Raw genomic sequence first — 27,071 nt, 5'->3', positions numbered from 1 at the left:
CTATTCGGCGCCGTGGCCTCTCAGAAAAACTGTTAAGACGGTACTTCGGTTCCTATAAAGTTCTGCGACGTCTCAGTGACATTAATTATGAGGTTGTTCCTGATACTGCGCACTCTTCAAGGCGTCGAAGGTATGCTCCAGAAGTTATGCACGTGGTACACATGAAGCCTTATTTCTCCGAATGAACTCATGCGTTTCTAACGAGTACAAATCGCTTTGATTATAAAGCATCGGGACGATGCTTTCTTAAATGGGAGGCTAATGTCACGGCTAAAGGCCGGGCAAGAAGACAGAGGACGATGAAGTGATGAGCGTGGACAGCACCCACGGTTCCTCCGAGGAAGAAGAAGTCGAATCGGCTGCTCTTTTGTTCTGTTAATACGGACCTCGTTTTTTCTGGTCGCACCGTCGTCCTGTATTCTGTTATTTTCACCTAGCCACAATATAAACATCCTGGAAAAAATCTACTGGGGATCAAGTGCTACCATAGCGCTTCATAAAGAAAGCAACAGAATACTAATCAAGTAGGGTGTAAGGCAGGGGGACACAATCTCCCCATTGATATTTACCGCGTGCTTACAGAAGGTTTTCAGAAGCCTAGAATGGGAACAGTTAGGAATAAGAGTTAGTGTAGAGTACCTTAGTAACCTGCGCTTTGCTGATGACTTTGCATTGCTGAGTAACTCAGGGGACGAATCGCAACTCATGATTACGGAGTTAGACAAGGAGGGCAGAAAGTGGGTCTTAAAATAATCTGCAGAAAAGAAAGTAATGTACAACAACCTCGGAAAAAAGCAGAGCTTTGAGATAGGTAATAGTGCACTTCAAGTTGTAAAAGACTATGTCTATTTAGGGCAGGTAATAACTGCGGAGCCAAACCACGAGATTGAAGTAACTAGAAGAATAAGAATGGGGTGGAGTACATTTGGCAAGCACTGTCAAATTATGACAGGTACATTGCAACTATCCCTCAAGTGGAAGGTATATAACAGTTGTATCTTGCCGGTACTAAAACATGTACTGCGTCGGAAAAACCACAAGGCAGGGGCAGCTACTCGTCAACAGGCTATACGCTCTGCCTCACTCACTCATGGGGAAGCGGGTGAGTAAGCTCTTGACGGTTGTGCCAGACCCGCAGTACCCCAGCCTGCTGGCTACCCCACCATACCGCCACATCCCTCTGGGGACCACCAAGACCAATGGCGGCATCAAAGTGAAGGCGCGCACTTCGCTGGCAGCCATGTAGCAGGAGTGCTCCACCGTCTGTTAAGAATAGCTGAACAGCCGGCTGTTTACGTCGACGGATCAGTGCTTCGCGACGGCTTCACGGCCACCGCCTGCGTTGTTCCATCAGTCGGCGAGGTTCTCAAGTGCCGCCTCCCCTCCCTCGCCTTTTCCACTGTGGCGGAACTCGCCGCTATAAATTTGGCAGCCAATTTCCTGGGTAAGTGGGCACCCATCAGCGCTGGAGCCATCATCTGCGACTCCCGGGTGGCCATGGCTGCGATCTCCCGCGAGAAAGATGGCAACAACCTTGCAAAGAGAGTTGCCCGGAAGCTACACGTCGTGCAGCAAACTGGCTGCGACGTTTCGCTGCACTGGATACCTTCCCACACCGGAATACCTGGAAACAAGGTGGCCGACTGTGCCGCGACGGTTGCGCACGACCCCAACACCGGGGGCACCATCTTCGTGTGCTCTGCGGATGCCGGCTGTCTCCTCACTGCCCGCTACTGGCGGGAGTGTCATACCAACCCTCGCGTAGCAGCTGGAAAGCCGCCGCGGTGGCTCCCTTGCAAGGGATTACCAAGAAGAGGTCACGGTTTTATTTTCCGTCTTCTCACCAGAAGACAACTAAACCACCGCGCGAAAACACTGGCACTCTGGTCATGGCAGTTCATACTGTAGGACTGCGGCGACCTGGAGACTTCGGACCACCTTTAGCTTCATTGTCCGGCTGGTGACGCGAGCAGACAAGTGATGCTCGCAACGTACGGAGCTCTCGGCCTGCCTCGGACAATAACTGAGCAGCTCTTGTTCCTGAACAGTGGCCGCGCCCATATCAAACTAGCCATTTCAACGCTGCTAGGCTTTGTTGACAGACGCGGACTGCGTCCGCTTCTGTCAAAAAAGAGCATTCGCGTCCCATGATTTTGTTTGAAGATCTGTGCTTCCGCACTTCTTTTGCGGTGTCTTCGCTCGCTCTCTCTTTTCTCTTTCCTCTCTCCGCTCAAGTCTATTACCCCCCATTGCGCTTTCCATGTGAACCACACAGAGGTGTCACACTTAGCTGTAGACAGTTGCGGGGTTCACTTTTCTGTTCCAATTTTAAGAGCCACTTCTCTCCCCCGGAACCCTTGAATTGCGTGTCTTAGGGACTTTGCATGTTTGAACAGGCATTGCCTTGTAGCGTAGAGTACCAGGTGAAGGCAAATATTGAAGGGTCCCTGAAACGCTTTTCCATGTAGCCATGAAATGATTTCACTTGAAGATCATACACATATGGCAGGGGCAAAGAAAATACGTCATGCGCGCCTCGTGACTTTGAACACTTTTCTTTTGTTTTCGATTGGATTGGCTAACTTTTTTGGGTCTTCCAAAACACAGAATAATGTGTTGTGGGCAGCTCTCACGTGGGGACTGAGATGCCGAGCTCGTCAGCCGCCTCACGAGCTTGGTGGACAGTCGACAGCTGATCTGCCAAGGACGAGCTGCGGATTGCCGCCTCCCATCTGGCAGAGGTAATGTTTGATAAATGAATGAACTTGTTACACTGCCAGAGCTTATGTTCTAATTAAGCTATTTCCCCACATTGAGGACAAAGATTCTTTAGGTACAGGTCAGGGTACAAGATGTGTAACACTTTCAAAGTAGGGTATGTCTGCGTTTGCAAAAGCCCTAATGTAAGTGCTTGGGGCAGGGTTAGATTTTTGTGAGGTGGAGGGAAAATCCTTCTAGACAGGTAGAATTGTTTAGAGAGATCGTTATATGTTGTAAGAATTTCCTGGTTATTCCCTTCATCAGTGGAACGCAACCCCGGGGAGGCGCGGTTGGAGAGGTCTCGCGCCACCTCGTGTGCTACTTCATTGAGATTGGTAGGGGAGTCGTTGATTTGTGCAAGGTGAGCTGGGAACCAACTCAGAAGATGTTGCGTTATGTTCTTGCTATGTAGTAGTCCAGCGTGTGTCCTGAGACCATAGTCTTTGCGAAGGCCCGTAGTGCTGCCATGGAATCACTGTAGATGGCTTCAATGTTATCCCTCTTGAGTGTTAAGGCGATGGCCACCTGTTCCGCAATGATTGGGTCTTTCGTCCTGACCATCGCTGAGTGGACGACATGGCCAGCCCCATCGACCACCACTGCTACAAACGCTTTTCCATTGGTGTAGGAAGCGGCGTCATCAAATAGGACCCCTCGTTCCTCGTTTGAGACACGACGAAGTATAGTCCAGGCCCTCGCTACTCTTTTTCCGATGTGTTCTGGATACATGTTTCGTGGTATAGGAGATACTGTGATATTCTCCCAGATAATGTCGGCTATATCATTGTATTTGCGTCTAATTGTCATTGGGTGTTAGCCCAGTTCATGCAGAATCATTCTCCCCGACCTTGTTGGAGATAAGCTTGCAAACTGTGCTCTCTCTTGGGCTTCTGCTATTTTTTCGAGCGTGTTGTGAATGCGAAGCTCAAGTAGACACTCAGTGCAGGTATGTATGGATGGCCCAGGACCTTCTTGATAACTTTCCTGAGGAGCAAATTCAGTGTCTCGGACTCTGCTCTAAACCAATCGTGCATTGCTGCCACGTACGTGAAGTTGCTTAAAGCAAACGCGTGCATAAACCTAATGAGGTTGTCTTTCTTGATCCCATTTTTTATGTTGGCCACTCTTCGTATGAGGTGCACCGCGCTGCCCGTTTTCCAAGTTAACTTGGCTATATATTTGCAGTTAGCGCCGATATACTCTATCAGCATGCTTAGGACTTTGGTGGAGTCGACCCTCTGGATGGCATCCCCTTCATTTGTACGGAGGTGGATGTCTATCTGCTTTAACGGCTTCCGTCCCCTTGGTTTAGGTCCCCGAGGTGTAGTCCGATACAGCAAAAGTTCTGACTTATTTGAGCCTAGAACGACGAAGGTACTCTTCTACGGTGTCAATCGCCTCTTGCAGGGCGCTCTCAATCTGCCCCTCACTTTCAGCGGTGTACCGGATGGTAATATCGTCCGCGTAGATGCTGTGCTTCAATCTTTCGGTGCTCGATCATTTCTTTTACAGTCCAATCAGGGCAATATCGAACAGCATTGGTGAAATCACTGCCCCTTGTGGTGTGCCCCTTGCTCCTAGTTCTATTGCTGTGGTCTCAATATCTGCATTCTTCATCAGGGATCTGTGATCTTTAAGAAATGCCTTAAACAAGCATGCCTGTGCAGCTGCACACTGTGTTGATTTTTCTGCTGATAATAGCCAATGATGAACACTGTGCACTATGCGTTTACAGCGCCTCTGAACCAACCACACCGCAGTTCACGCATTTTTATGCTGTGTGTGGTTCTACACTTCTGCTAGGCACTATTACATGCCCTAATAAACAGCTTGCGGCTACATCAATTCTTGTAGGTCTTCCTCTTTTGGTGAATCATTTTCAAGCATAAGCAAGATTATGTTGCAGAACACCTGTCTGCCACTAAAGTAGTTATGCGTTGAATACTCATAAAAGATTTTGTAGTTTTTTGTTTACATCTACCTCAATCGCATCTATCTGAAACTTTTGCTCACAGACAAAGCAGGGCTCGTATTCACAAAACCATCCTATGCTAGAAATGTTTGTATAAGAGCATTTCAGCCAGCAAACATGCCGACGTATCGATTACGCAGTCGGCTGACCATTAAGAAAACACACTTACAGAAAAGACGTCTTTAGAATTCGGGCCTTGATGTTTCACTCAGAACGAACCCAACGGAGCCGACACCGAGGCTAGTATTCCTGGAAACGAGCTCTTTAAAACTAGGGCTTAAAATGTAAGTGCTTGCTAACTTTACGCATTTCTTTTGTGCAGCCAAACTTGACCATAATAAGCCCTTCACGGAAGGTAAAGTTTAGAACAGAAAGCCCGTCGGATTCAATTATTTGAATTTTGGGGTCACGCAGCGTGGCTAGTGTACAAAGACACCAGGGAAAATTGAAATACCAGTACAAGCACCAGGTTGAGTATTCATTCATTCATTCATTCATTCATTCATTGTTTATTCAGACAAAAACAATGATTCCCTACGTTTAAGGGTATAAAGGCAGATTACCTGTGTCTGACTAAGGTCCCTCCACCCATACATTTGCTTAGGTGAAGTAAAACAAAAGATACAAATTTCATTCTGCTTTTGAATGAGGGGACACAAAATTCGCAGACACATACGTTTTAAAATAACACAATACCGTCATCGCCAATTCGTAGTGCTAATATATATATATATATATATATATATATATATATATACATACATAAATGCGACAAGGAGAAATTTGTGACAGAATTACTAAGTACCAAGGAGGAATACATTTGAAAAGAAAGAAATTGAGCAATTTTCATCTAATATGCAAAAGCATGAACGACACAAAAGAAATATTTATAATAAATAATACAATTAAGGCTCCTTACAAGAAAGGAAGTACATCTCAACTTTTTTCTTCACACTGTTTTTATATAGCTGTGTTGGTTTGGTTTCTGAACTCTTCTGTTCTCTCATCTTACCCCAATGTCCCAAGTGACCGAATAAGAACTTACAGGCGGCAACAGCAGTAGTGGTAATGGTGCCAGCAGTCGATGAGTGCTTTATCGGGTTTCATGGCTCCTTAGCTTCTTGGCATATACCGGGCTGGTGGCACTTACAAACAATACACGCTGTCTGCGCACGTGGAAAGAGGGATTGCAATGAGGCAAAAGAGGGAAGTGAAGCTTAAATGAAAACAGGAAGTGGGTGACTTTAAAAGAGCGAACAGCGTTTTAACGACATATCGTAATCACAGCGCCGAGCTTGCAGAAACTAAATCGAAGCGTTTCTTTGGTAGCTTACCAGCATGAATAAGAATTAAATTACAATATGAACGAAATAAAACCAATCAGCCCGATGAAGCGTGTAGCGGTGAACAAGATAGCGAGTTCGAGTAAAAAGGCAGCGACCGAGTTTAAATGATGACGTTAAAAAAACCACGGTGCTGATGCATGAGAGTTTCTTTTCTCTCGACTGCCTTCATTGAGCTCGTTAAGCGGTTCGCAGACGCGGTTGCCGATAAAAATGAGATTCGGTCACGGGTCAGTGTAAGCGACGTGTTCCTGGCTAATTTCCACGTATGCAGGTGTGTAGGTAGAAATTGTTTTTGCGATGGGGAGATTTAGCGGGGGGGGGGGAGCACCTTGAAATGGTAATTTGTCACTCTGAGCCATGGCGCAAACAAGTTCAGAGGGGCGCCATGGGCCTGGTGCACCACCCCCTGGATACGCCACTGACATATCTATAGATACCGTTAGGGTACTGGGACGATGTGCAACTACGAAGCGTCCCAACGTACACAGCCTGGATTTCTGACAGGTTTTCTTGAGCAAGAGTTATTTTTCGTTCTTTCCCGTTTGCTTCTAGTGCACTACTGCTCATTAGTGGAGTGATGCTCTAGCCGTGCCTTAAAAATAATAAGGCTCAAACAATTAAAAACAAGGCATGCCCTTGACACAAAATATTAGGCAGCACGTAGCGGTGCGTATTGCTTAAAATATACAGAAGTTCTACCCCTATTTAGATGTAGACACGCTAAACAAGAACCGAAAAGTTACAAAGGTGTCTTTGACGTCTTGAATTCCTCGTAATATTTATTTTCTGAAAAACTAAAAGAAATCGGTCAAAATATATGACAGCTGCAAGAATGATCACTCGACTAGAGTAGCATGTGTTTTGTAATTCTTTGAAAAGGACAGACACACAGAAACGGAGAGAAATAATACAACTTCAAGAACGAGCACTAAGCCTTATATACACAGTAAACTTTTTACACCATCAAGAACATAAAAAGGGCATTTTTATATTTACACCTTTCTTACATGGTTTAACACCCTTTCTTTGCATATACACTCAACAAATTTGTTGTAGATGCCAAAATGATGTCAATATGCATGTTGTTAGGGTGTTAATGGAAGATCTGGAGGGTGCATTTTTAAAACTCCAAAAATAGCTAGGGTATATTTTATCACCACTATAGGATTACGAGAGACTCCGGAAACGGAGGGCTTCGAAAATTTAGCCTGTTTGAAATTCATTTTTCTGCACGTAAATAAACGGCCACCAAGGCCGGCATTTGATCACACAACACCAGTCGAGCACCATATCCACTACACCAAAGGAGCGGGTGGTGCCCGCGTAGGCGTTAAGCTTTGTACATGCTTGCATATTAAAGTCGCACGCATAGCGCAACGTGCCCGTTGTAATCACTTTTCTAAGGTTACAATGCCGTAGTGATCCCATGAACAAAGAAATTGTAGAGGCGTTCGCACTTTTAGAACAATCGAGAAAATGTGCAAGAAGATAATTTTTTCACGCTGCATGATTCTACAATGTTTTACCGCGTTATACTTTCTACATTAAATGTCAACGAATGAACGGGCTAGTACCAGCAGCTACAGACAGAACATATACAAGTGTAAAATAAATTGAGAAAACAAGCTTCACTGTAATAAAACCCTTTCCTCGGTCTAAAACCATTTTAGCGCACGTCGTTCTCACAAGCTTCTCGAAGGGCGCGTTCAGACTTGGGCTCGAAGAGAGCGAAACCGGTGAAACTCTCTGGAAACCGGCCCGTTTCGCTGCCCGATTAGCCGGAAAACCACGCCGCGCGGCCGGCGCACAGTAATCGCTCCGATACCGATTTTCCCGCCACGCGAAACTGAATCCGCTTGCCGCTTCACAGCCTTGGCTGCACTAGATCAAACCACGTGCCTTAACCAGCTGGCCGCAGATTCAGCATGGTGGCACAGGCGCCGGCGGTTGCTCGCATTGGCTCAAATCGCAAACTGTCAAATGCAGCACGACGAAGCTTTATGGCATCAACCAGGAAGCGTTCATCGAGAGCCTCACTTGGATTACCATCGCCGAGAACTCTGGAAGTAAACTGTTGTAACTGAAGTGTAACCCTTATCAGTTTATGGCTCAGTTATAGCCAAAGCTTCTATCTCTTGTTTCATTTACCTTGTTTCCCTTTCCCTCTTTACTTTGAGCCTTTATATTGCAACGTACACTGAAAATAAACGACTATTCTACCAGCTTGTCAGCTTGTGTCTACTTCACTTGCGCCAACGCGCAGGGACCAACGAACGATGTAACGGTGACGACGAAGAACTGGAAAGAAAAACCCTGGATTCAAGCAGGACGTCAGCTACGACGATGGTGCACCAGCAACTGACGCACTTCGACGACGAGAAAGACAACTGGAAGGTGTATGTCATCAAGGCAGAAGCATACTTTGAGGCAACAGGAGTGACAGAGTCAGCCAAGAAACGGGCGTTGTTGGTGGCAGCCTTAAGTACTCGCACTATCAGGAAGAATAGCGCCCAAGAAGCTTAATTCTTTGGAATACGAGGGCGTCGTGAAAGCCTTTGACGAGTTCTTTGATCCCAAGCGCCTTGAGATTGCAGAAAGTTTCTGCTTTTTCAACCGCTGCCAGCTGGACGTTGAGTCTGTTCAAGAATTCTTTACTGAGATTCGCCGAATCGCGGACAACTGCAATTTTGATACCATGCTCGACCGAATGCTGCGGGATAGAATAGCGTGCGGCATCAAATCGAGTGCGCTGCAAAAGCAGATGCTGACAAAGAAAGATATGACGTTAGAGGACACCGAAACAATGGCCCTCGCAGCTGAAGCGGCATACAATGATGTCCGTAAAACGGCCGGCGAAGCATCAGCTGTGCCACAATGAAGGCGCAGTCCTCCACGAGCAAAGATGTACTCGCTCAATGTGGGCGTTGTGGCAGTGTCAGACATAACAGTAATGCCTGCCGTTGGAATAACGCGCATTGTTATCGTTGTGGTGGACGCGGTCATCTACCTCGAAAATGCCAGAATGATCAAACCGCAAAGTCTCGAACTCAACAAGCATCCTCGGAAACACGCGGCCGAGTCCTGGTTGTTAACGAAGGGGAAACAGATGAAGGCGTTGATGATAGCCTGCACATTTGGACGCTAAGATCGACGCGGGAGGAAACTGTGAAGCCCCCAATACGGCGCAACCTTACGTGGGGAGGTGTTGACGTATCAATCCTTATTGACACTGGTTCACCGGTCTGCGTCGTGTCACGTCAGGTTTTTGAGCAGCACAAGAACGCTTGGCCTCCGCTGAAGCCATCACGCATAGAGCTGTCATGCTATTTGGGAAAATTGCCAGTCCTTGGAGAGATCCTGTTGCCGGTATCTTACGTTGGTGCAACCGTAGAATGCCCTTTGGTAGTGCTAGATTGCTGCGGTCCAAGATTATGTGGCCGAGACCTAATTTTTCTTCTGAGTGACGCAGGCTCCCCTGTTTTCGGCCTCTCAGCTGAGCCGCCGACTGCACAGCCGTCTACCAACACACAGGTCTTTCCGGACGTAATCTCTGAGTTCGCAGACGTCTTAAGCTCGGAACTAGGCCTCATCAAAGGACCTGCGGCGCACCTTCAGCTGAAGATGGGAGTAACACCCAAGTTCCGTAAGGCCCGCTCTATTCCTTTCACGCTACGCGACAAAGTTTCTGAAGAGCTTGATAGGCTGGTGGCACTAGGCGTTTTGTCACCGGTGCCACATTCCGAATGGGCTACGCCCGTTGTACCAGTGCTTAAGAAGAACGGCACCGTTAGGATTTGTGGCGACTTTGAGGTCACCTTAAATGCGGCATGTGAGCTGGAGCAATGCCCATTGCCAGTAATCAATGACATGTTCATGTCCTTAAACGGCTGCAAGCATTTCAGTACACTAGATCTAAGGGATGCATATAACCAAGTTCCGCTGGATGACGAATCGCGCCAGTTGTGCGTAATTACCACGCACAAAGGTCTTTTCTGCTACAACAAATTACCTTTCGGCATTGCCGCTGCGCCAGCCATATTTCAACGTAGGATGGAAACTGTTATGCAGGGCTTATCGGGCGCGCAAGCTTATCTGGACGATGTCTTGGTGTTCGAAAAAGCAGGAAGTGACGACGTGCTCAAAGTCGTTCCGCAACGTTTCCGGGAGGGTGGTGTTACACTACGTTTTGATAAATGCCAATTTCGGCAGGCGTCTGTTACTTATCTTGGCCATCGAATCAGCAAGGGCTGCACCCAATAGAAAAAAATATCGAAGCAATCGTTGATGCTCCCAGCCCGAAAAATGTAGCTGAGCTTCGCTCGTCTCTTGGCATGATCAGTTTCTACTCAAAGTTTTTACCGAACATATTGTCTGTACTCTTTTCATTGTATAGGCTACTGGAAAAAAACAGACGTTGGGACTGGACAGAAAAACAACAAACAGCGTTTGACAAAGCAAAACGGTGTTTGCGGCAGGCACGGGTGTTAGTGCACTACGACCCTTCACAGCCGCTGAAACTAGAGTGCGACGCATCGCAAAGAGGCATCAGCGCAGGGCTTTTTCACACAAAAGGGAACAGGAACGAGCCTATTGGGTTCCGTTCGAAAACATTGGCGAAAGCAGAACAAAGTTATTCATAACTTGAACGAGAAGCATTAGCCCTGGTATTTGGAGCAATGAAGTTCCGTGATTATCTTCTAGGCCGAGAATTCATACTCGTCACGGACCACCAGCCGGTCCTGGGCCTGCTGAGATCGAATCGGCCAACTCCACCGCTGGCAGCTGCTCGTATACAGTGCTGGGCGCTGTATTTGGGCGGATTCTGCTACAAGCTGCACTATTCTCTAGGCAAGCAGCTCCTGAACGCGGACGCCCTCAGTAGGTTACCACGAGAAACGTCAGAGCCAACCGCGGACGGCGAGCCACCCGAGTACATTTTGGCCCTGGCATCCGTACAGGAGAGTGCAGTCTCGACAACGGAATTGCAGGCGCTAATCGCCAGCGACCCAGTGCTGGCAAAGGTTGTGCAGTACACAAGGAATGGGTGGCCTACAAGTGCTAAAGCACTCGAGTGAAGATTACTCCCTTTTTTCAACCACAGACTTGAGCTTTCGCTGGCCCCCGTTTGCTCTATTGGAGCCGTAGGGTTGTCATTCCAGACAGCGCGCAGCTTAGAATGTTGCACATGTTCCACGAAAACTCGTCAAGGATCATCGGCGATGAAGGCAATCGCCTGGTCGGCTTTCTGGTAGCCTGGAATTAACAACGACATCGAAAAAACGTCGGCGAAGTGCACAAACTATATTCGAAATTGACCAATGCCGGCATCTGCCCCGCCAGTTAGCTGGCCGACATGCCAGAAAAGCTGGTCAAGAGTACATGTAGATTTCGCGCGGCCAATAAATGAAAACTTGATCCTTGTTCTTGTAGATGCTCACAGCAAATGGATCGAGGCCGTACCAGTGAAGCAGGTGACTACATCTTCGACTATAACTTGCCTACGCAGCTTGTTCAGCAGGTTCGGCATTCCGTGCACCCTTGTTTGAGATTACGGAACGCAATTCACAAGTCAAGATTTTGCCGATTTCTTGAATAAGTACAACATAACTCACCTGCGCACGGCTGCGTTTCATCCCCAGTCTAATGGCCTTGCAGAGAGAGCTGTTCGAACCGTGAAAGATGGGCTGAAGAAGATTAACCAGGGCCGATTAGAAGATTGCCTTTGCAGACTACTCTTCAATTACCGGAGAACACCCCTCGCATCGGGCAAGTCTCCTTCGGAGCTTCTCCTGGGCTACCAAAATCTATCTCGTCTGGACACGTGCTTTCCTCTCTGGATTGCATGAAGATCAAGTGAATCAGATGAGTGGACCCTAGCACCAGACACGAATGTTTACATCCGCAACTTTGGCAAGGGTGAAAAGTGGAAGACCGGTACGGTGAAGTCAGCCGACGGAGCGAGGATAGTGACAGTCGAGACGCCAGAGGGCCTTGTTCGGAGACATGTGGATTATGTTCACACAAGGAGAGACTCGGCTAAACGCCACCATGACACGTAGTTCTTGCGTAGTTCTCGACATGCCTATGTCGAGAACTACGCAAGAAACTTCCTGATCAGGGCCAAACGTAAAGGCGGAACTCGGTGAGCCACCAAACCAGCTGCAGTCATCATCCCCAACCCAAGACCAGGAAAAGCATATGTCCAGGGAACCCACAGTGACCACAGAACTCCGGCGCTCAACCCGACAGCGGAAACCAGTGCAGCGTCTCCAAATATTATTGATGGAGAAGTGTTGTAACTGAAGTGTAACCCTTATAAGTTTTTTTCTCAGTTATAGCCAAAGCTTCTATCTCTTGTTTCACTTACCTTGTTTCTCTTTCCCTCTTTACTTTGAGTCTTTATATTGCAACGTACACTGAAAATAAACGCCCATTCTGCCAGCTTGTCAGCTTGTGTCTACTTCGCTTGCGCCAACGCGTAGGGACCGACGAACGATGTAACATAAACGGTGCAGCGGCAGTGAATCAACATGCCTCGATCAACATGGCTCACTTTTGTGTACAGCCGGTTGAAACCACGCCGCCACTGCCGGTGCGTTCGCTTGAGTTGTTTCTGCTGGCGTATCTACCGAAACAACGTTCGGAAAGGTGCGAGCTGTTTCTTTTCACTACTTTTCGTCAATAACTATAATACGAACTTTAGTTCTCAGAAAGCAGGCAAAATCGAACTAATTATCAAGGTAGCGACGGCAACGGCGGCGGGTTGGGGCAAAACGAATAAGAACAACATCGACACGCGCGGTCGTGCTATTCTGGCAGCTTGCTATTCTGGGGTCGTGCTATTCTCGTGCTATTTACACTTCACTTTCCAAGTGTGAAGACATGCCTAATGGAAAAGGAACAACAAAGCTCTCCTTCGTGCGGCTGTTACGGGAACACGGAGAATTATTTCTGCAGGGAACGAAATAAATATCAGAGAATGACACGGCGAATTCAAAGCGCACATAGTGCTTCAGAGAAGGGAAAAATGCCTTCGCAGGTGTGTCCAGGGCAGGAACAGAATGTGGCTACCGCCCACCCGGCATTCGTACGGTTGGGAGAGCTCGCAAAGTGCGCGTCTCCGTTGCAGCCAAGGCCAAGACCAGGCATGCGCAGAACTTCTCCCTTATGCTCCGTGGAAAAAGAAAAGAGGTCTACGCTTTGCTGTGCAACTCATCTACATTTTGATTCCGTCACCATTCAAAGAAAGTGTGCGATTGTGACCCTGCGCCCATTCGTGCGCCCTTCAATGAGTTCCGCTTTGATTTACCGGTGCTATTCGTCACGGGGTGAGGCGTTCTAGTTGTTTTGTTCGCTTATACGTCGGTTTCAGTAAGCACGTTGGAAATTGAATGTCGCTTTTGTGCGGTCCATCATCTGAGGTGCAACCTATATACCTTACGCAAAATTGCGGCCATCTGGCGGCTGTCGCGTGCATACCGCAACGTGAGAGGCTCGAGTGCTGCGTAGTACGCACAGCTCGCGTGTGTTTACGTATACGTATACGTAAAGCGGATCGACGTGAGGTGTGTATTGGCTGGTAATTGCAATGCCAACGTATTGCTGCGTCTATTTCTGCACGCATATAAGAACTCTGACTGCTGAAGAAACAAAGATAAGGCATAAACTTTGCTCCTTGTTATTTTTTCAAGCGGATGACGTTTTGAGCATGTGCTCTGGCTACTGGTTCTGAAACACGTGTTTGCGAGTCTAAAAATGACATTAGGCCTTGTACTTTGTTTTTCTATGTCATCTATCTACCTTATAAACGTCAGAACTACTCCGTTCATATGTTAAAACTAGCCCTAACATGAATCGTCCATTTTGTCGAGGTTTGACAAAGCATCTATTTTTTTTTCAACTTTTACCAGACGACGTTATTGTATATCTTTATTATCATCTGCAATTTTCTTAAACGGCTCCAATATTCTCGCAGTGTCGGGACCAGGGTTAATTTCAATGTCCCTCCGCTAAAATTAGAAATTTCCGGAGGCAGATAACCGCAAATTCAAGCAAGGAAAACAGGCATTGGTACGCCAGCACTTGCAGAAAAGGGTTGCTTGTACGGCAAGACTTGCCATATTATTTTCTCACCGGCAAAGCAAACGCAGATGACTGTCAGTAAACCACACTCTTTCGGTGCCGCCGGGCCCAGTAGTCGTGCGTTCCAAAGGACGGTCCTTTTTAATGGTACCGCAGGGTGTCAGTCCATGCGATGGCTGCATGCCGGCTTCTGCGCTTCTTGACGTTGAATGAAGTGGTGGTCTGATAAGCGGCATCAAAACACCAATCCCAGGCGTCATGGTGGTTGAAATCGCTAAACGCCTGAGCAGCCACATGGACAACGGTATGCCCCAGGCAATACGCATTGCACAGGAGGCCTGAAGAACTGGACAACAAAAAGCAGAGGATAGTCAGTGAGCCACATTCTTTCTGTGTTAACCTCCAACCCCGCTTCTTGTAAGATAACCAACAAATATCTTGCCTGGTGAACCTGCCTACTTTTCCACTTCTCTTTGACGCTATCCTATCCACTTAATAACACGACACAGGTTTTCTCGGCGCAACCTTGGTATTTTCAAACTTGAAACTCGCTGACGTCATTGCTTCGCAGATTGATTCCGTTTCACCATTCTCTCAGAATACCGGATTAAATGAGGCACTTTTTTCAATTGACACGCCCAAACAACAATATGCCTGTGGGACACGCCGCATTGGTAGACTCAGAGTAAAGCTTGAGCGACTGAGATTTGGTGAACGCGCACCCAACTCCTGGTGGTCGGGTGTGCTTACACTTCGCACCTACGTCCTGATTCAACCTCCAGCTCATCTATACGCACAACCTGTCTTGCAAAACTAACACCTGGGGTATAATAGCTTTGCAGCGATTTTTCGGACACTAATATATTGATTAGTGTGCTTGGTCAACGTGGCACTTATATATACACTGAGCACAGTATTCACTGCGTTCATTCTTCATCCTCTTCAACTGTAGATAATCATCATCACTGCGAGCCTCTTCTTTCTCCGAAGATTTCGTCTGGTGGCCTGACAGTATAAATGGCTTCGAGACCACGATATCACTGCTATTTTGCAGAAGTACGGAGGGTGCTGTCTACCTTTGTCCACTCTGACCAAGAGATCTGCTGGAGCCTCATTCCGGTCACTTTTGCTACGTTTGTTTGATGTCATGGCCCAAGAGATGCTGCCTGAACCATCCGGCAGCCCCTCCCAGCCTGCCATCACCACGTGCATTCTCACAGCCCTGTAGCAGGGTTCACCACTATTCACAAGGGTCCCACGCGAGGATATCGAAATATGGCTAGAGGAGTATGACTTTGCGAGTTTCTGGAACCACAGAGATGCACCCCAAAAACTTCGTCACGTCGCCTTCTATATATCAGACGTCGCAAAAATGTGGTATCTTATCCACGAGGACGGTTCTCTGAGTGCTCTCTCATTGTCCCACAAATGTTCTTGATTTTCGGGACACCAAACGTCCAAGCTGAAATCTAGAAGAGGAAGCTGAATGGCCGCGTAAACAACCGGGCAAGACTTACAACTCGTACATCGAAGACATCCTTTCACTTTGACGCCGCATGAACACGGCTTTGCCAGATGCTGACTGCCTTCCACACATCCTCAAAGGGATCGAGCACGTCACGTTCAACGCTGTACAGTCAAAAACCTCAAAACTGTTGAGAATGTCATCATGACCTGCCAACATCTCGATGAATTATCCGTCCTCTTCATCCTCTTCACCCGAACATGATCATCACGATTGTTAGCATCTTTTTCATCCGAAGAATCGGTCCGGGCCGTCGCTGAATAAGCTACTGAATAAGCTACGCTGAATAAGACCACGATAACGCGGATCTCTTACGATATCTCAGCTTCGCAAAAACTGCAGTATGACGCGCTTTTGGCTTTTACAAATAATAATTGTAATACTGTTTGTTCTAGCATGAGTATTATATACACAATGATACATACTACTGATATGAAGGAAAGGGAGCAGAGAATATTGTTTTCTGTCTACACCCAGAGCCCAATTTGCACAAAAAAAAGAAAAGAACATTGAAATAAGCTACGAAAAAAATCATAGTCTTAAGCCTCAAGTATATCACTATAATGGTATGACAGAATGTTCAACACAATAGTGAGCAACCTGTCGTAGTAGAAGTAACAAAAATAAACTACATAAAGTTGATGCCTTATAGTATAAAATTATGAAAGAAAATGAACTGGTAAATAACATTGTTTATTTAGCGCTACAAAACAGAATCACATGTAAGAGACAGCACGGGTGCTACTAAAACTGGTTTATTGCAAAGGCTGCAGCAAAATAATCATTCATTCAATAATACTGTTAGCCCTCAAGAGGTCCGTTACAGGGTTGAATGTATAACTATGTATCAGACAATATTAGCTACGAAAATCTAAGGTGACCTTGCAGGGTTCAGTGCTAACAGCAGGTAAAATATACAAAATGCAAAGAAATGTCAAATGCACACTGAAGAGTACAAATAAAATGCAGGATGAAGTGCATCGTGTTCAAAAACAAAGGAAAAAGCGTAAACAGCATCACGAGGCAGTTTAAAGCAATATAGCAAAATAAAGGCTCTATGTAGCCACAAAGTTGTGAATAGCAGAGCAGTTTTAGATTTTCTCCGAATGACGTCAGAGACGAATACAAGATACTGCATTCAGGTATTATATACTGTTCGCCGATAGCACGAGCACAGTAACTGAACCTAAAGCAGTCATTACGTGATGTACAAACTGTGGCGATGACTTGAATGTTCCTGCGCGCTAAGCTGAAAGAAAGATATGTGCCTTAGTCTGAACCGATTGTGAAATAACTGGAAGAGGAATTTCAGTCTCGATCTTCATGTTAACTTCCGCATTTTTGAGACGCACTTGTGCACAGAATTTATAGTAGAATGAAGCGCTGACGTGGCGAGCGCTTATCAAGGTCACACTACTTATCAAGCTAGGGGCCTGTGATATAAAAACAATCCTTATTTTGTTTCTGTAGAAGCATATAGAGGTGCAACTACCACAGTTACTTCCTTTTCTCTTCATATGGCCCGCCGGGGAGGTATAGTGGCTAAGGTACGCGGCTGCTCACCTGCAGGACGTCCGATCAAATCCCGGCTGCGGCGGCTCCAATTAGATGGAGGCGAAAAGGCTGTAGGCTTATGTGCTCAGATTTGGGTGCATGTTAAAGAACCCCAGGAGGTTGAAATTTCCGCAGCCCTCGAATACGTCGTCTCTAATAATCATATCGTAGTTTCGGGGCCTTCAACCCCGCATATCAATCAATCAATTTCCCCTTCAAATGGTAGACCTCCACTAATTCTATAGCTGATTTGTTCCAGTGTCTATCTAGAATTCTTTCGTCATGAAATATTGGCTCACATGTGCATTTCCGGCTGTTGGACAAAAAATAGGCACCATAGGTTTTGCGCGTGCTTCCTTATCCGGTCAATAAAGGTCCCCTGAACGGCGTCTGAGAATACCAAGAAACAACGCATTATTCCTTACCGGGCTTTACCATTATCAGCGCACAATGTGTGGCGATAGCAGTTTGTTCATGTGTCGTGCCGATGAATAAAGCTCTTGACGGGTATCATTACATGAAAGATCTCTGTTGTGAATTCTTTCGTACTCCTTTTTTTTATGGAGTTGCACACCCAATGCTCCCGCGTCCTGTTTAAAATTACATGAACATTGCGCGCGATAAAGTAATTTTACGTGGTTTCTCTTCATTTGGGACCGCGCAAGAAATAACAACACTGTGTAGTCGATTCACAGACGAGAAGACAGCATTGAATAAAACAAAAATAAGAGTGGTCACCCTGGCGAAAACGATGAAGTACGCAGCTTTACGCAGGCCGTAAGATGGCAGCAAACCATTCACTGCTTCCAAGGAAACGTGTGCACTAATTATCAACTGTAGTACTTTTTCTAGCGCATTATACGTCTACATTTCTCGCGATGACGATTGCGGCTTTCCTATCCGTCTTTATCACCTCACGTGCATATAGTCGGGCAGGATCTGGTATGAACCAGATACGAGAGAAGTGAACATCGCGTCGACGCGAAGGCAGCGTTTTCACGCTCCGTGCTCATGAGTACTTAAGCCGATGAAGAAGTACGGACAGCAGCAGGAAGATGCGATATAAGATGTGCGATAACGAGTCCGGCGTGCGTTGTGGCCTTTACTTGTCTTGTCTGCCTGTCAGCATGGCTGCTGCTAGCTACGAACGTAATCATTGCTTTGTAAACTGTGCATTGCAATTCGTCATTGAAGCTACAAACCAACATTTCTGGCATTTCCCTGTTTGGTGCAGAGAGCTTCTTTTGTGCTCTCCACTTAACCTAATAATTTTCTAAATTGCTTCATACGAAACAAAAACGTCTGGAACGCTGCGCGGCACGCTTGCGAAATAATAATTTCTTGGCTAAAAAAAGTCAGTCGCCACTCGCGTTATTGGGTGTATTTTTTTTTCGGTACATGTGTTCAAGTTCAGTGCATAATTGAGGTCGGATGCAAGGTTCAGTTATTTTAGTAGCGGTATATGTAGCGCTTACAAATTGCTTAAAGCTCCGACGAGCGCAATAAGAGACAAGTGGTGGATCTAGGAAAGTGTTCGTAAGATAAAGCTAGCGCGTAATCTTTGCGGAAACACTTCTTTCTCGTTAAGAGCTTGCATGGAACCTGAAATGGCTTTGTTTTTTCTGCGGCAACGGTTTGTACCAGTTTTTGCACGAAAGAAAGATGTGAAGTGCGTAGGAGAAAATTTGGGTTAAGGTAGCATTAAAAAGCGTAGCCAAAATTTTTCTCTTCTTCGTTCGCTTCATGCCGTAGTCAAGTGCTGCGGCGACAAATGGCGTGTTGCCTTGTGCCCTGTACGTGTATTTGTGATTGTGTACTTATTGCAGTTTTGCTGTTCTGCGAACTTCCTATAATGTAGTTTATATTTTCATACTCATGATATGGTTTATGTAATTCCGCGTCTTGCTGTCCAATGTACCTATCTATTCGTGCTCGCGTTCATCAAATGTTACCAAAGTGGACATATGGTTACTAAGAATATCACTTGAAAATGGGTGTTTTTGCTCTTCCAACGATTCTCATGTTTCCTCTAACAATTTTCATGCGTCTATGCAGATATATAAAATGTCTGCATAAACACACGAGGCATGGATTAGCTTACACGAAACTAACCCATGCATGCAAACGACGCGTTAGAAAATAAAATATGGCATCAGAGACGAGCACGTGCATAAAAGTGGTCTAGGAGGTCATCTAATATTCCAAATCACTATAAAATGGCTTTTAAGACATTCTTTTCTGCGTTCTTTCATATCCGATGTTGCGAAGGTCCTGCATGACTGTTTCGAGCGCTGAGAACCCAAACCAGCTGCAGGGGCATACTAGAGTGTCCTCTATTGAATTTTTATATATTACTGTAAAGAGATAGTGCTTGTAGAATCGACAGTGAAGGGGACAAAAGAACTACAATCACGCCTTTGAACTTAGTGGGGTATAGGGGCCCTTTATGGCAACTGCCCGTCCATCTTGTGTATGACTTTCCGCCAACAACAGTATGTCGTACATCACTTCTTGGTTATATGTAACGATGGACAAGTCATGTTTCTTTGGGCATCCTTTCTTTCTGCTACCGAACTCGTTGTGCGAGAGCAAAGCTGCACGAGCTCATCCTGCGCAGAAAAAACTAGCGGGACCCCATGCCTATTGGCAACCTTCTGTAGAATATCTGACACAATGTGTGCATTCACTACAACTTCAGGTTACTTCCCGAGTACTCCCACATCCACTGTTTACCATATGGCGCTGCTCCTCAGTAGTCCAAGTAGAAATTTAGCCACCGCCAATAAGAACAGTCCACGGAACAGTACGTCCGAAATTGCCTCTTCTACTACATGCATGCACAATTTGCGCAAGGCCGATTCAAGGTAGGATACAGCTATGAGCGCTTTAACAAGCTTTGAGGTGACATACTGATCAAGTTTGTGCTTTAGGAGAATACAACAAACATGTAGGACCCTCAAAAAAGACAACTCGCATGGAGCTAAAAACTGTAACGCATTACACCAGGGCAGCTCTTGCTAGAAGAGGTTCATTCAGGTTCTGACACCTCAATAGGGTGTCAGAACAGGTTCACTGCTAGATACACCCTGTTGAAGTGGGTCACTCCACTAGTCTCGCTTACAATATTAAAAAAATTTTCAATGATCTAAAAGCTACATTGACGTCATTGATTAAAATCCTCTCAAGGCGCTCGCTTATTTTAACAAGATGAATGTCGCATAAAATTGGTGCCTAACGCGAGCAGATGCAGACTTCCTTATTTTGCAAAAATGGTCACTCGCTAAAAGAGATAAAAGTTCTCTTAAGCTAAACGTCTAAACTGGCTAAGAAATTATCGACCGTGAGTTCTGCAAAGTTTGAAAGGGAGCTAATTTTTTCCTGTGCACGCTCTCATGGCGTTAAATAGGGGACCGTGAGGGATAGAATTTCAAGTGCTAAAAGGATTATGTTAAGTGATCTCCAACTCATCCAGCAACAAGTTCACATGAAGAGGTAAATACTTTGATGAAAGTTAAGGTAAAATAAGTTTGACTCGCATATTCGAAGCCCTTCTATTTATTCAATGATCATAAAAGATATTTATGTTCTACTATGAGATGAAGCGAGCCAAGTGAGTAATTATCATTTGAACTGCATCCGCGGAAAGAAAGAAGGTCGATTACAAAGTTTATTTTAGTCCAACAGCAAGTTTCAGTTCCGAATTTGACCTCCAGTTGAGCAATTATGAGCCCACAATAGAAAATAATTACACGCGTGTTCTCAGTCTTTTATAAATAATTAAACTACTCCGCATGAAACTTTCAATTTTTTTCCTTTTTCACATGATGCAGCTTGGTTAGTTGGTGCCGCACTTTCCGTTCCGTGCATGAAAACTAGAGTGCGCTTTGCCACTGGCGCATATACGTTACAGTTCTCCGACGTTCTAGAGCCAGTTTCCGAAAATAAAAACAATAAATGTCTTGCAAAAATGGCGTCGAAAGCGCAAAGTAACAAGGACGAAGCGCCGAAGGTTTGGCCCATACTTTTGCGTAGTCAGGTAATAGCTGTGCAGGGGTAGAGAAAGAGAATACGAAGAAAAGGAAAAACAAGAGTGGGAGGTGTGTTAATGACGAGCTAGTGCGAGAGATAAAGGGACTGAATCATTGCACCACTTCAATTATTTGACACGAAAATTGTAAAAAGACTCCCGCTGCTGCCCTCGCCATCGGTGGCGCGGCACTCTTCGACAACTCCCTCGTCGCCATCGCGGCTACCACGCCTCTAAAGGTTACCTTTCGTTTCTTTTTTTCGCCTCTTACCCTGCACTATTTGTGTCGTGTTTCTACAAGCAGGGTACAAGAAATGCACCGCGTTTCCCGCATTACACTTCGTAGTGTTCCTCACGTCGTTGTGACAGTGACTTGAAATGCTGCTGTTGCCAGCTGCGTTTCAATGAACGGCAGGGAAAATTAAGCTGTACACTAATAAACGAAGTGCTCACCTCTTTTCGCTGAAGCTTGCCAAGGTGTCTTTTATCGTGTGATGCGGCACCACCACATACGCTTAAACGTCGTACTTCTCACCGTCATGAGCTGTATTTTCGGAGGGCTTCTATATAAGCGCAAATATAACGAGAAGTGTGGCCCTTGTTTATTGCAGAATCACTATGAAAGGTCAAGGAAAAATAGCCGTGACGTTTTGAGTGCCCTCTTAAGCTCACTTGGTCTGCCTAGTTTTGATTGAGCAATCTTTTCAGAGACACCGGATTTTCACTATCGCCCTTCGGACTTCCTACCACCGTCTCATCATTCAAGTGACGCTGTTTTGCTCGCCACTCCAAACAAAACTATACTGTCCTGCAGATGCAGACGCCACACCATCGTCTCTATATACTTCCTAGACGACATCGTTGCCCGGTGATTGATTAAGTGTGCCAGCAAGGAAACCTATTCTGCACCTAGGCTTATTTTTGTCTCCTCATTCACTGTCGCATGCACTTTCCCGCACACCACATCCAATCCTTGGCTGTTGTACGTCAACACAAAATAGCACTGAGATGCACCGAGGTGTGCCGGTGTAAGCTTAAGAGAGGAGAGGAAATTGCCACCTCCGTCCCCGCGTGTAAGAGAAAACAGTGATAGACGTCTATCGGTGGAAACTAAAAACGAACGGTGATGTGTTTGAGCGAGAGCAAAAATGGTAACGGGAGGAAAACGGAAGACAATAAGGAAAAATATGGAGGAAAAAAATGTTCATAACATCAAAAAGTTCCAGATTTACCCGTGTGCCAGGGTCTTTCATGCCTCATCGTGGGTCGGTTTCTTTCTCTTAGTCTTGCTTTGAGACGAGCCCAAGTTATCGACGCAGCTGCCCTCAGACCTGTTTTACTCGGGGTAAGGCTCGCTTGTTTTTGTCTCTGGGTATTTGCATGAAGCTTGTTGTAATTTAGCATCAAGAGGTGCGGCAGTACTGCCTCAAAAAAGGTAGATAGGAGAATAAGAAATTAAAAAGACTGATGGATGGCAAATAGCCTAATTCAATTTATCTCAACGGAGTTACAGAAGGAGAGCAGAAAGGTAAGTTTTAAAATGAATATGCAGAAAATGAATGTAATCTACAACAACCTCGGGTGAAAACAACACTTCGAGATAGGTGATAGTGCGCTTGAATTTGTAAAACACTACGTTTATTTAAGATAGGGGATAATCACAGAGACGAACCACGAGAATGAAGTAGCAAGAAGAACAAGAATTGGATGGAGCACAATTGGCAAGCACTCTCATATCATGACTGGTAGATTGCCACTATACCTCAAGAGGAAGGTATAGAACAGCTGTATCTTGTCTGAACTTACATATGGAGCAGAAACATTGAGAATTACAAAGAGGCTTGAGCTTGAATTGAAGACGACGCAGCGAGCGATGGAAGGGAAAATGATAGGCGTAACCTTAAGAGACAAGAAGAGAGCAGAGTGAATCAGGAACCAAACCGTCGTTAAAGATAGACTTAAAATCAAGAAGAGGAAATGGACGTGGGGCGGGCATGTAGCGCGTAGTGAGGAGAACCGTTGGTCATTAAGGGTAACTGACTGGATTTCCAGAGAAGTCAAGCGGGTTAGGGGGAGGCATAAAGTTAGGTGGGCAGATGATAATAAGTTTGCGGGTGTAAAGTGGCGGCAGCAAGCAGAAGACCGACTTGACTGGCGCAACATGAGAGAGGCTTTTGCCCTGCAGTGGACGTAGTCAGGATTATGATGATGACGATGATGATGACGATGGCGATGACTTGTCGCCCTATTGACGGGCTTGCTTTCTTAACTTGACCTCCCAGTGCACGCGTAGTCACACCGCATCTACCGTTTGGTTGGCCAGGCCTCTCTGCTGGCTTGTTTGCGTCGAAGAACACGCAGCATTGCTCATTGTTCCGACGCATTCGATGGCACAGACTGGTCTTTCTTGCGCAGTGTGCTGCAATGCGTGCCGTATGCGACACGTGCAAGATTGTGATGGAGCTCGGAGACGTCATGACTGTGTTTTATTTTACTCGGAGATAAAAGCCTGACAGGTTAAAACGCCTTCTGCAGGGCTTGGCAGTCATGCTGAAAAATTATGCTGGAATACTGATATCGAAGTATATGCCGTGTAAGCATAAAATACAGGTAGGGAGATAAACGAGTTATTGATATGTTTAAGTCACTGGCAAGTGCAATCGTTAGTACTCTGTGACAAAAAAACGCTTATGATAAGCAACTGTGCTTGCGATATGCAATCAGCAATGAATACAAATGACCAATGCTACGCGCTCAGTGATTTGTCCTCTTAAGGCAAGGTTGAGGTATTGACCGAGAACCGAAGCAGGACGGCTATTCAGAAAGCTATGAGCACGAGACCCGACAATGATTTCGCGATGTGCTCTTCAAGGCAAAGCTCAAGCATCCATCTTTTTCTTTTTTATTCTGAAAAGCTGCTTAGTGGCGAAGGCTCTTTTTTTAACTGAATCTAGACAACCATGGCTTTTCGAATTTACCATCTGCTAGACAACGCCAGTTCTACATTGAATCAACACTTACAAACAAGCTGAAAGGTTGGCCCTAGAAAGAAACTATAGGTTGCTGTACCAACCATGAAACATGGCGTGTTTTCGGGAATTCTGCCTTGAAGCCTCGAGTGCTTTACTGTTTGAGCCAAACTTGAAGAGAAATCTTGCTTATTTATTGGTTGATCACTAAGTAAGAGGAAACAGCGCTTATAATCTACGAGGACAAGTGATGATACATCACAGGTAGTGAATTCGCAGCTTAAAATTTATTGGAAGGTACGAGCGCACTCACACAAAGCAACCGGCCTCGTCACAAGACGCACCATAGCATCTGCGCAGCACAGCAGTCAAGATCATGGCGAAGGAAAAAATGTGTAAGCACAGCCAAGAAAAGCACACCTGAGAAATGAATTTTGGATGCGAGTTCAGGGCCTATGTTGTGTCTCCACATTTCCTTGTGCACTCTTACTTTTTCAGCACTGTGGCCACCTCACGTAACCTCATTAAATTCATTTTTTCTCTCTTCAAACACGTGAGCCCCGTGTGTCCGATAATCAATGGCGCATTTTTTATAGTTTTCGATAATCCGACAGAGATGACGATATTACGTTTGGGTTTCAGTATGACATGTTATGTTTGATAGGGGTGCCAGATGGTGGACCCCATACTATATTATAAATACAAAAGTATGTGGTGTCTCTATTATGTTTATAGTACCTGAGAGCATATTGTATGAGTAGCTATTTCTACGAAATTAAGAAACGAAGGGCTGTACTGGGTCAGCCCAGAGTGTCATGTCTCAGACGTTGGTGGTCCCCTGGGCTGATAACCGTGCACGAAGGGTCTCAGGAGGCCCGTGATACATAATATTGGAGCGGTGGCTGCAGGCGCGCCGACCATAGAAGAACATAATGATGAACGATGGTTTTCCCACAGCCATAGAGTTTCTCACAGAGATACTTAGAGATAAATCTTGCACTAGTGAGCTGCTAGGTACATGGGACAGCCGAGATATGTTAGCTTCGAAATTGACTCGGATTTGTATATCTCCAAGACGCGTCTGGTTTCAGGTTAAAATTCTTGATTTATTACTTAAAGAGCACGTAATAATCAATTTATTTTTCGTCAATCCACACAAATTAATTTTATTAACACTGGATTCTTATGCATCTATGTACAATTTTACAAAACTTAAAAAATAGCCAATGGCCGCTAAACTTAGCAGGCAAACGACAGAGTGAGCGTTCCCTGTGCCATTTTAAGACAGCTCTTTTTTTTTCTTTTGCCGTTTGGTTGCACCGCCAAGGTGAGTGGACTTTTATTTAGAATATAATGCGCGTTGATTAGATCCGCATATAAATGCTTTGTTTAGATGAAACTTTATTTACGCAGTCTGATTCACTTTCAAGCCAAAGCCTCACTTGACACCTGCCAACAAGCGTCGCAGACACATATACGGTAACTTCCAGTGCTCCGCGGGGCCCCTTAAAAAAATTGCATACATAGTGGCGCCACAATTCCCACTAAGTATTTTTGTGAGAAACTCTCTGCTCCCAGCACGCATTCAGGGGTTGCTGACGCACCATTGTGCGCCATTAGCAAGGCTGATGGCGCTCAATCATCATGGCTCAGGCTTACACGAATAAAGGCGTGTTGTTTTGTGCCTCCGTAATGTCTCTAAGACATTGCTAGTCAGCCCCCCACCCCTCCCCCTAATAACCCTACATTATAGGTTCTCGAAGTTGCAATTTCGCTGAATAGTGCTATTCCTAATACCGACCTGATGCGCTGACGAACAGATCGCCATTTAGTTCGTCAACACAAATGAAGCGCCCCTAGCAGGGGTATGCACTACTTATGTTTAGCCCGTATTAAAATAATAGAGTAGTTCAGCATGTCGTCCTAGATACTAACACCAAGAATCTAGAAATGAAAAGCAGTATTCGATCAGTATACTTAGCACCGTGACGCTGAAGTTGATCTCTTGGGGTGACCAACAGGCATGGCGACCCTTAGAAAACTGATGGTATATTAATGAATGCGAAGCATTTTGTGGTGTAGTTCGGTGACTTTGAGCTTATCTATCTATCTATCTATCTATCTATCTATCTATCTATCTATCTATCTATCTATCTATCTATCTATCTATCTATCTATCTATCTATCTATCTATCTATCTATCTAGCCACCTACGACTTTCAGCTCTCCTGGCCATTTCGATAACGGTATCGATACCCAAAATCGGCAAAGCATAATACGCCTGTATGAAGAGCATAAGTGACTTGCCTAACATGAATTTGATTATATATGTGTCATGCATTCCATGATATATATGTCATGGTCTTGCTGCTCCTGCGGGAGTTTCTTTCACATGACATTTTGCAAAACTGGTATGGTATGACATAACTGCAAGGCAAACATAAATGACTTACCATAACGTTGAAATCATGACATGCATGTCATATAAGTCATGACTACGTGACATAATCATAGTGCGCTCGTGGTCGTTTCGCTAACTTCACATATGCCAAATTTGGTATTACGTGACATGAACGAATGGCGAAAGTATATGTCTGGTGCAAACATGATAATCATAATATGCATGTAATGTAAAAACATGACTACATTAAACGCTCATGCTGCACTCGCGGCTGCTCGCTAGCTTCACATGTACCAAACGTGGTATTACCTGTCGGATGACGAAGGTAAGTGTACAAGTTCAAACACCATAATCATGATATGCGTGTCGTGTAAATCATGACTACAACCTACACTCAAAGCGTGCTCGCGACCGTTTCACTAGCTCTAAATATAT

General features: G+C 45.5%; 1 protein-coding gene across 1 annotated transcript; it reads left to right on the top strand.

The window, feature by feature from the left end:
- Positions 1-1,497: 1,497 nt before the first annotated feature.
- On the top strand, positions 1,498-12,301 carry LOC142765778 (uncharacterized). The gene is made up of 6 exons (XM_075867433.1): positions 1,498-1,784; positions 8,065-8,144; positions 8,342-8,560; positions 9,134-9,721; positions 10,786-10,930; positions 11,927-12,301. Exons 1-6 carry the CDS (start codon positions 1,498-1,500, stop codon positions 12,135-12,137), a joined length of 1,530 nt encoding a protein of 509 aa, XP_075723548.1. The 3' UTR covers positions 12,138-12,301.
- Positions 12,302-27,071: the final 14,770 nt, after the last annotated feature.

Source organism: Rhipicephalus microplus, chromosome 1 (genome assembly GCF_043290135.1).
Source record: "Rhipicephalus microplus isolate Deutch F79 chromosome 1, USDA_Rmic, whole genome shotgun sequence".
In the NCBI taxonomy this organism is placed as follows: domain Eukaryota; kingdom Metazoa; phylum Arthropoda; class Arachnida; order Ixodida; family Ixodidae; genus Rhipicephalus; species Rhipicephalus microplus.
The sequence above is the reverse complement of the archived record's forward strand: the minus strand, read 5'-3'. Positions and strand labels throughout refer to the sequence as shown.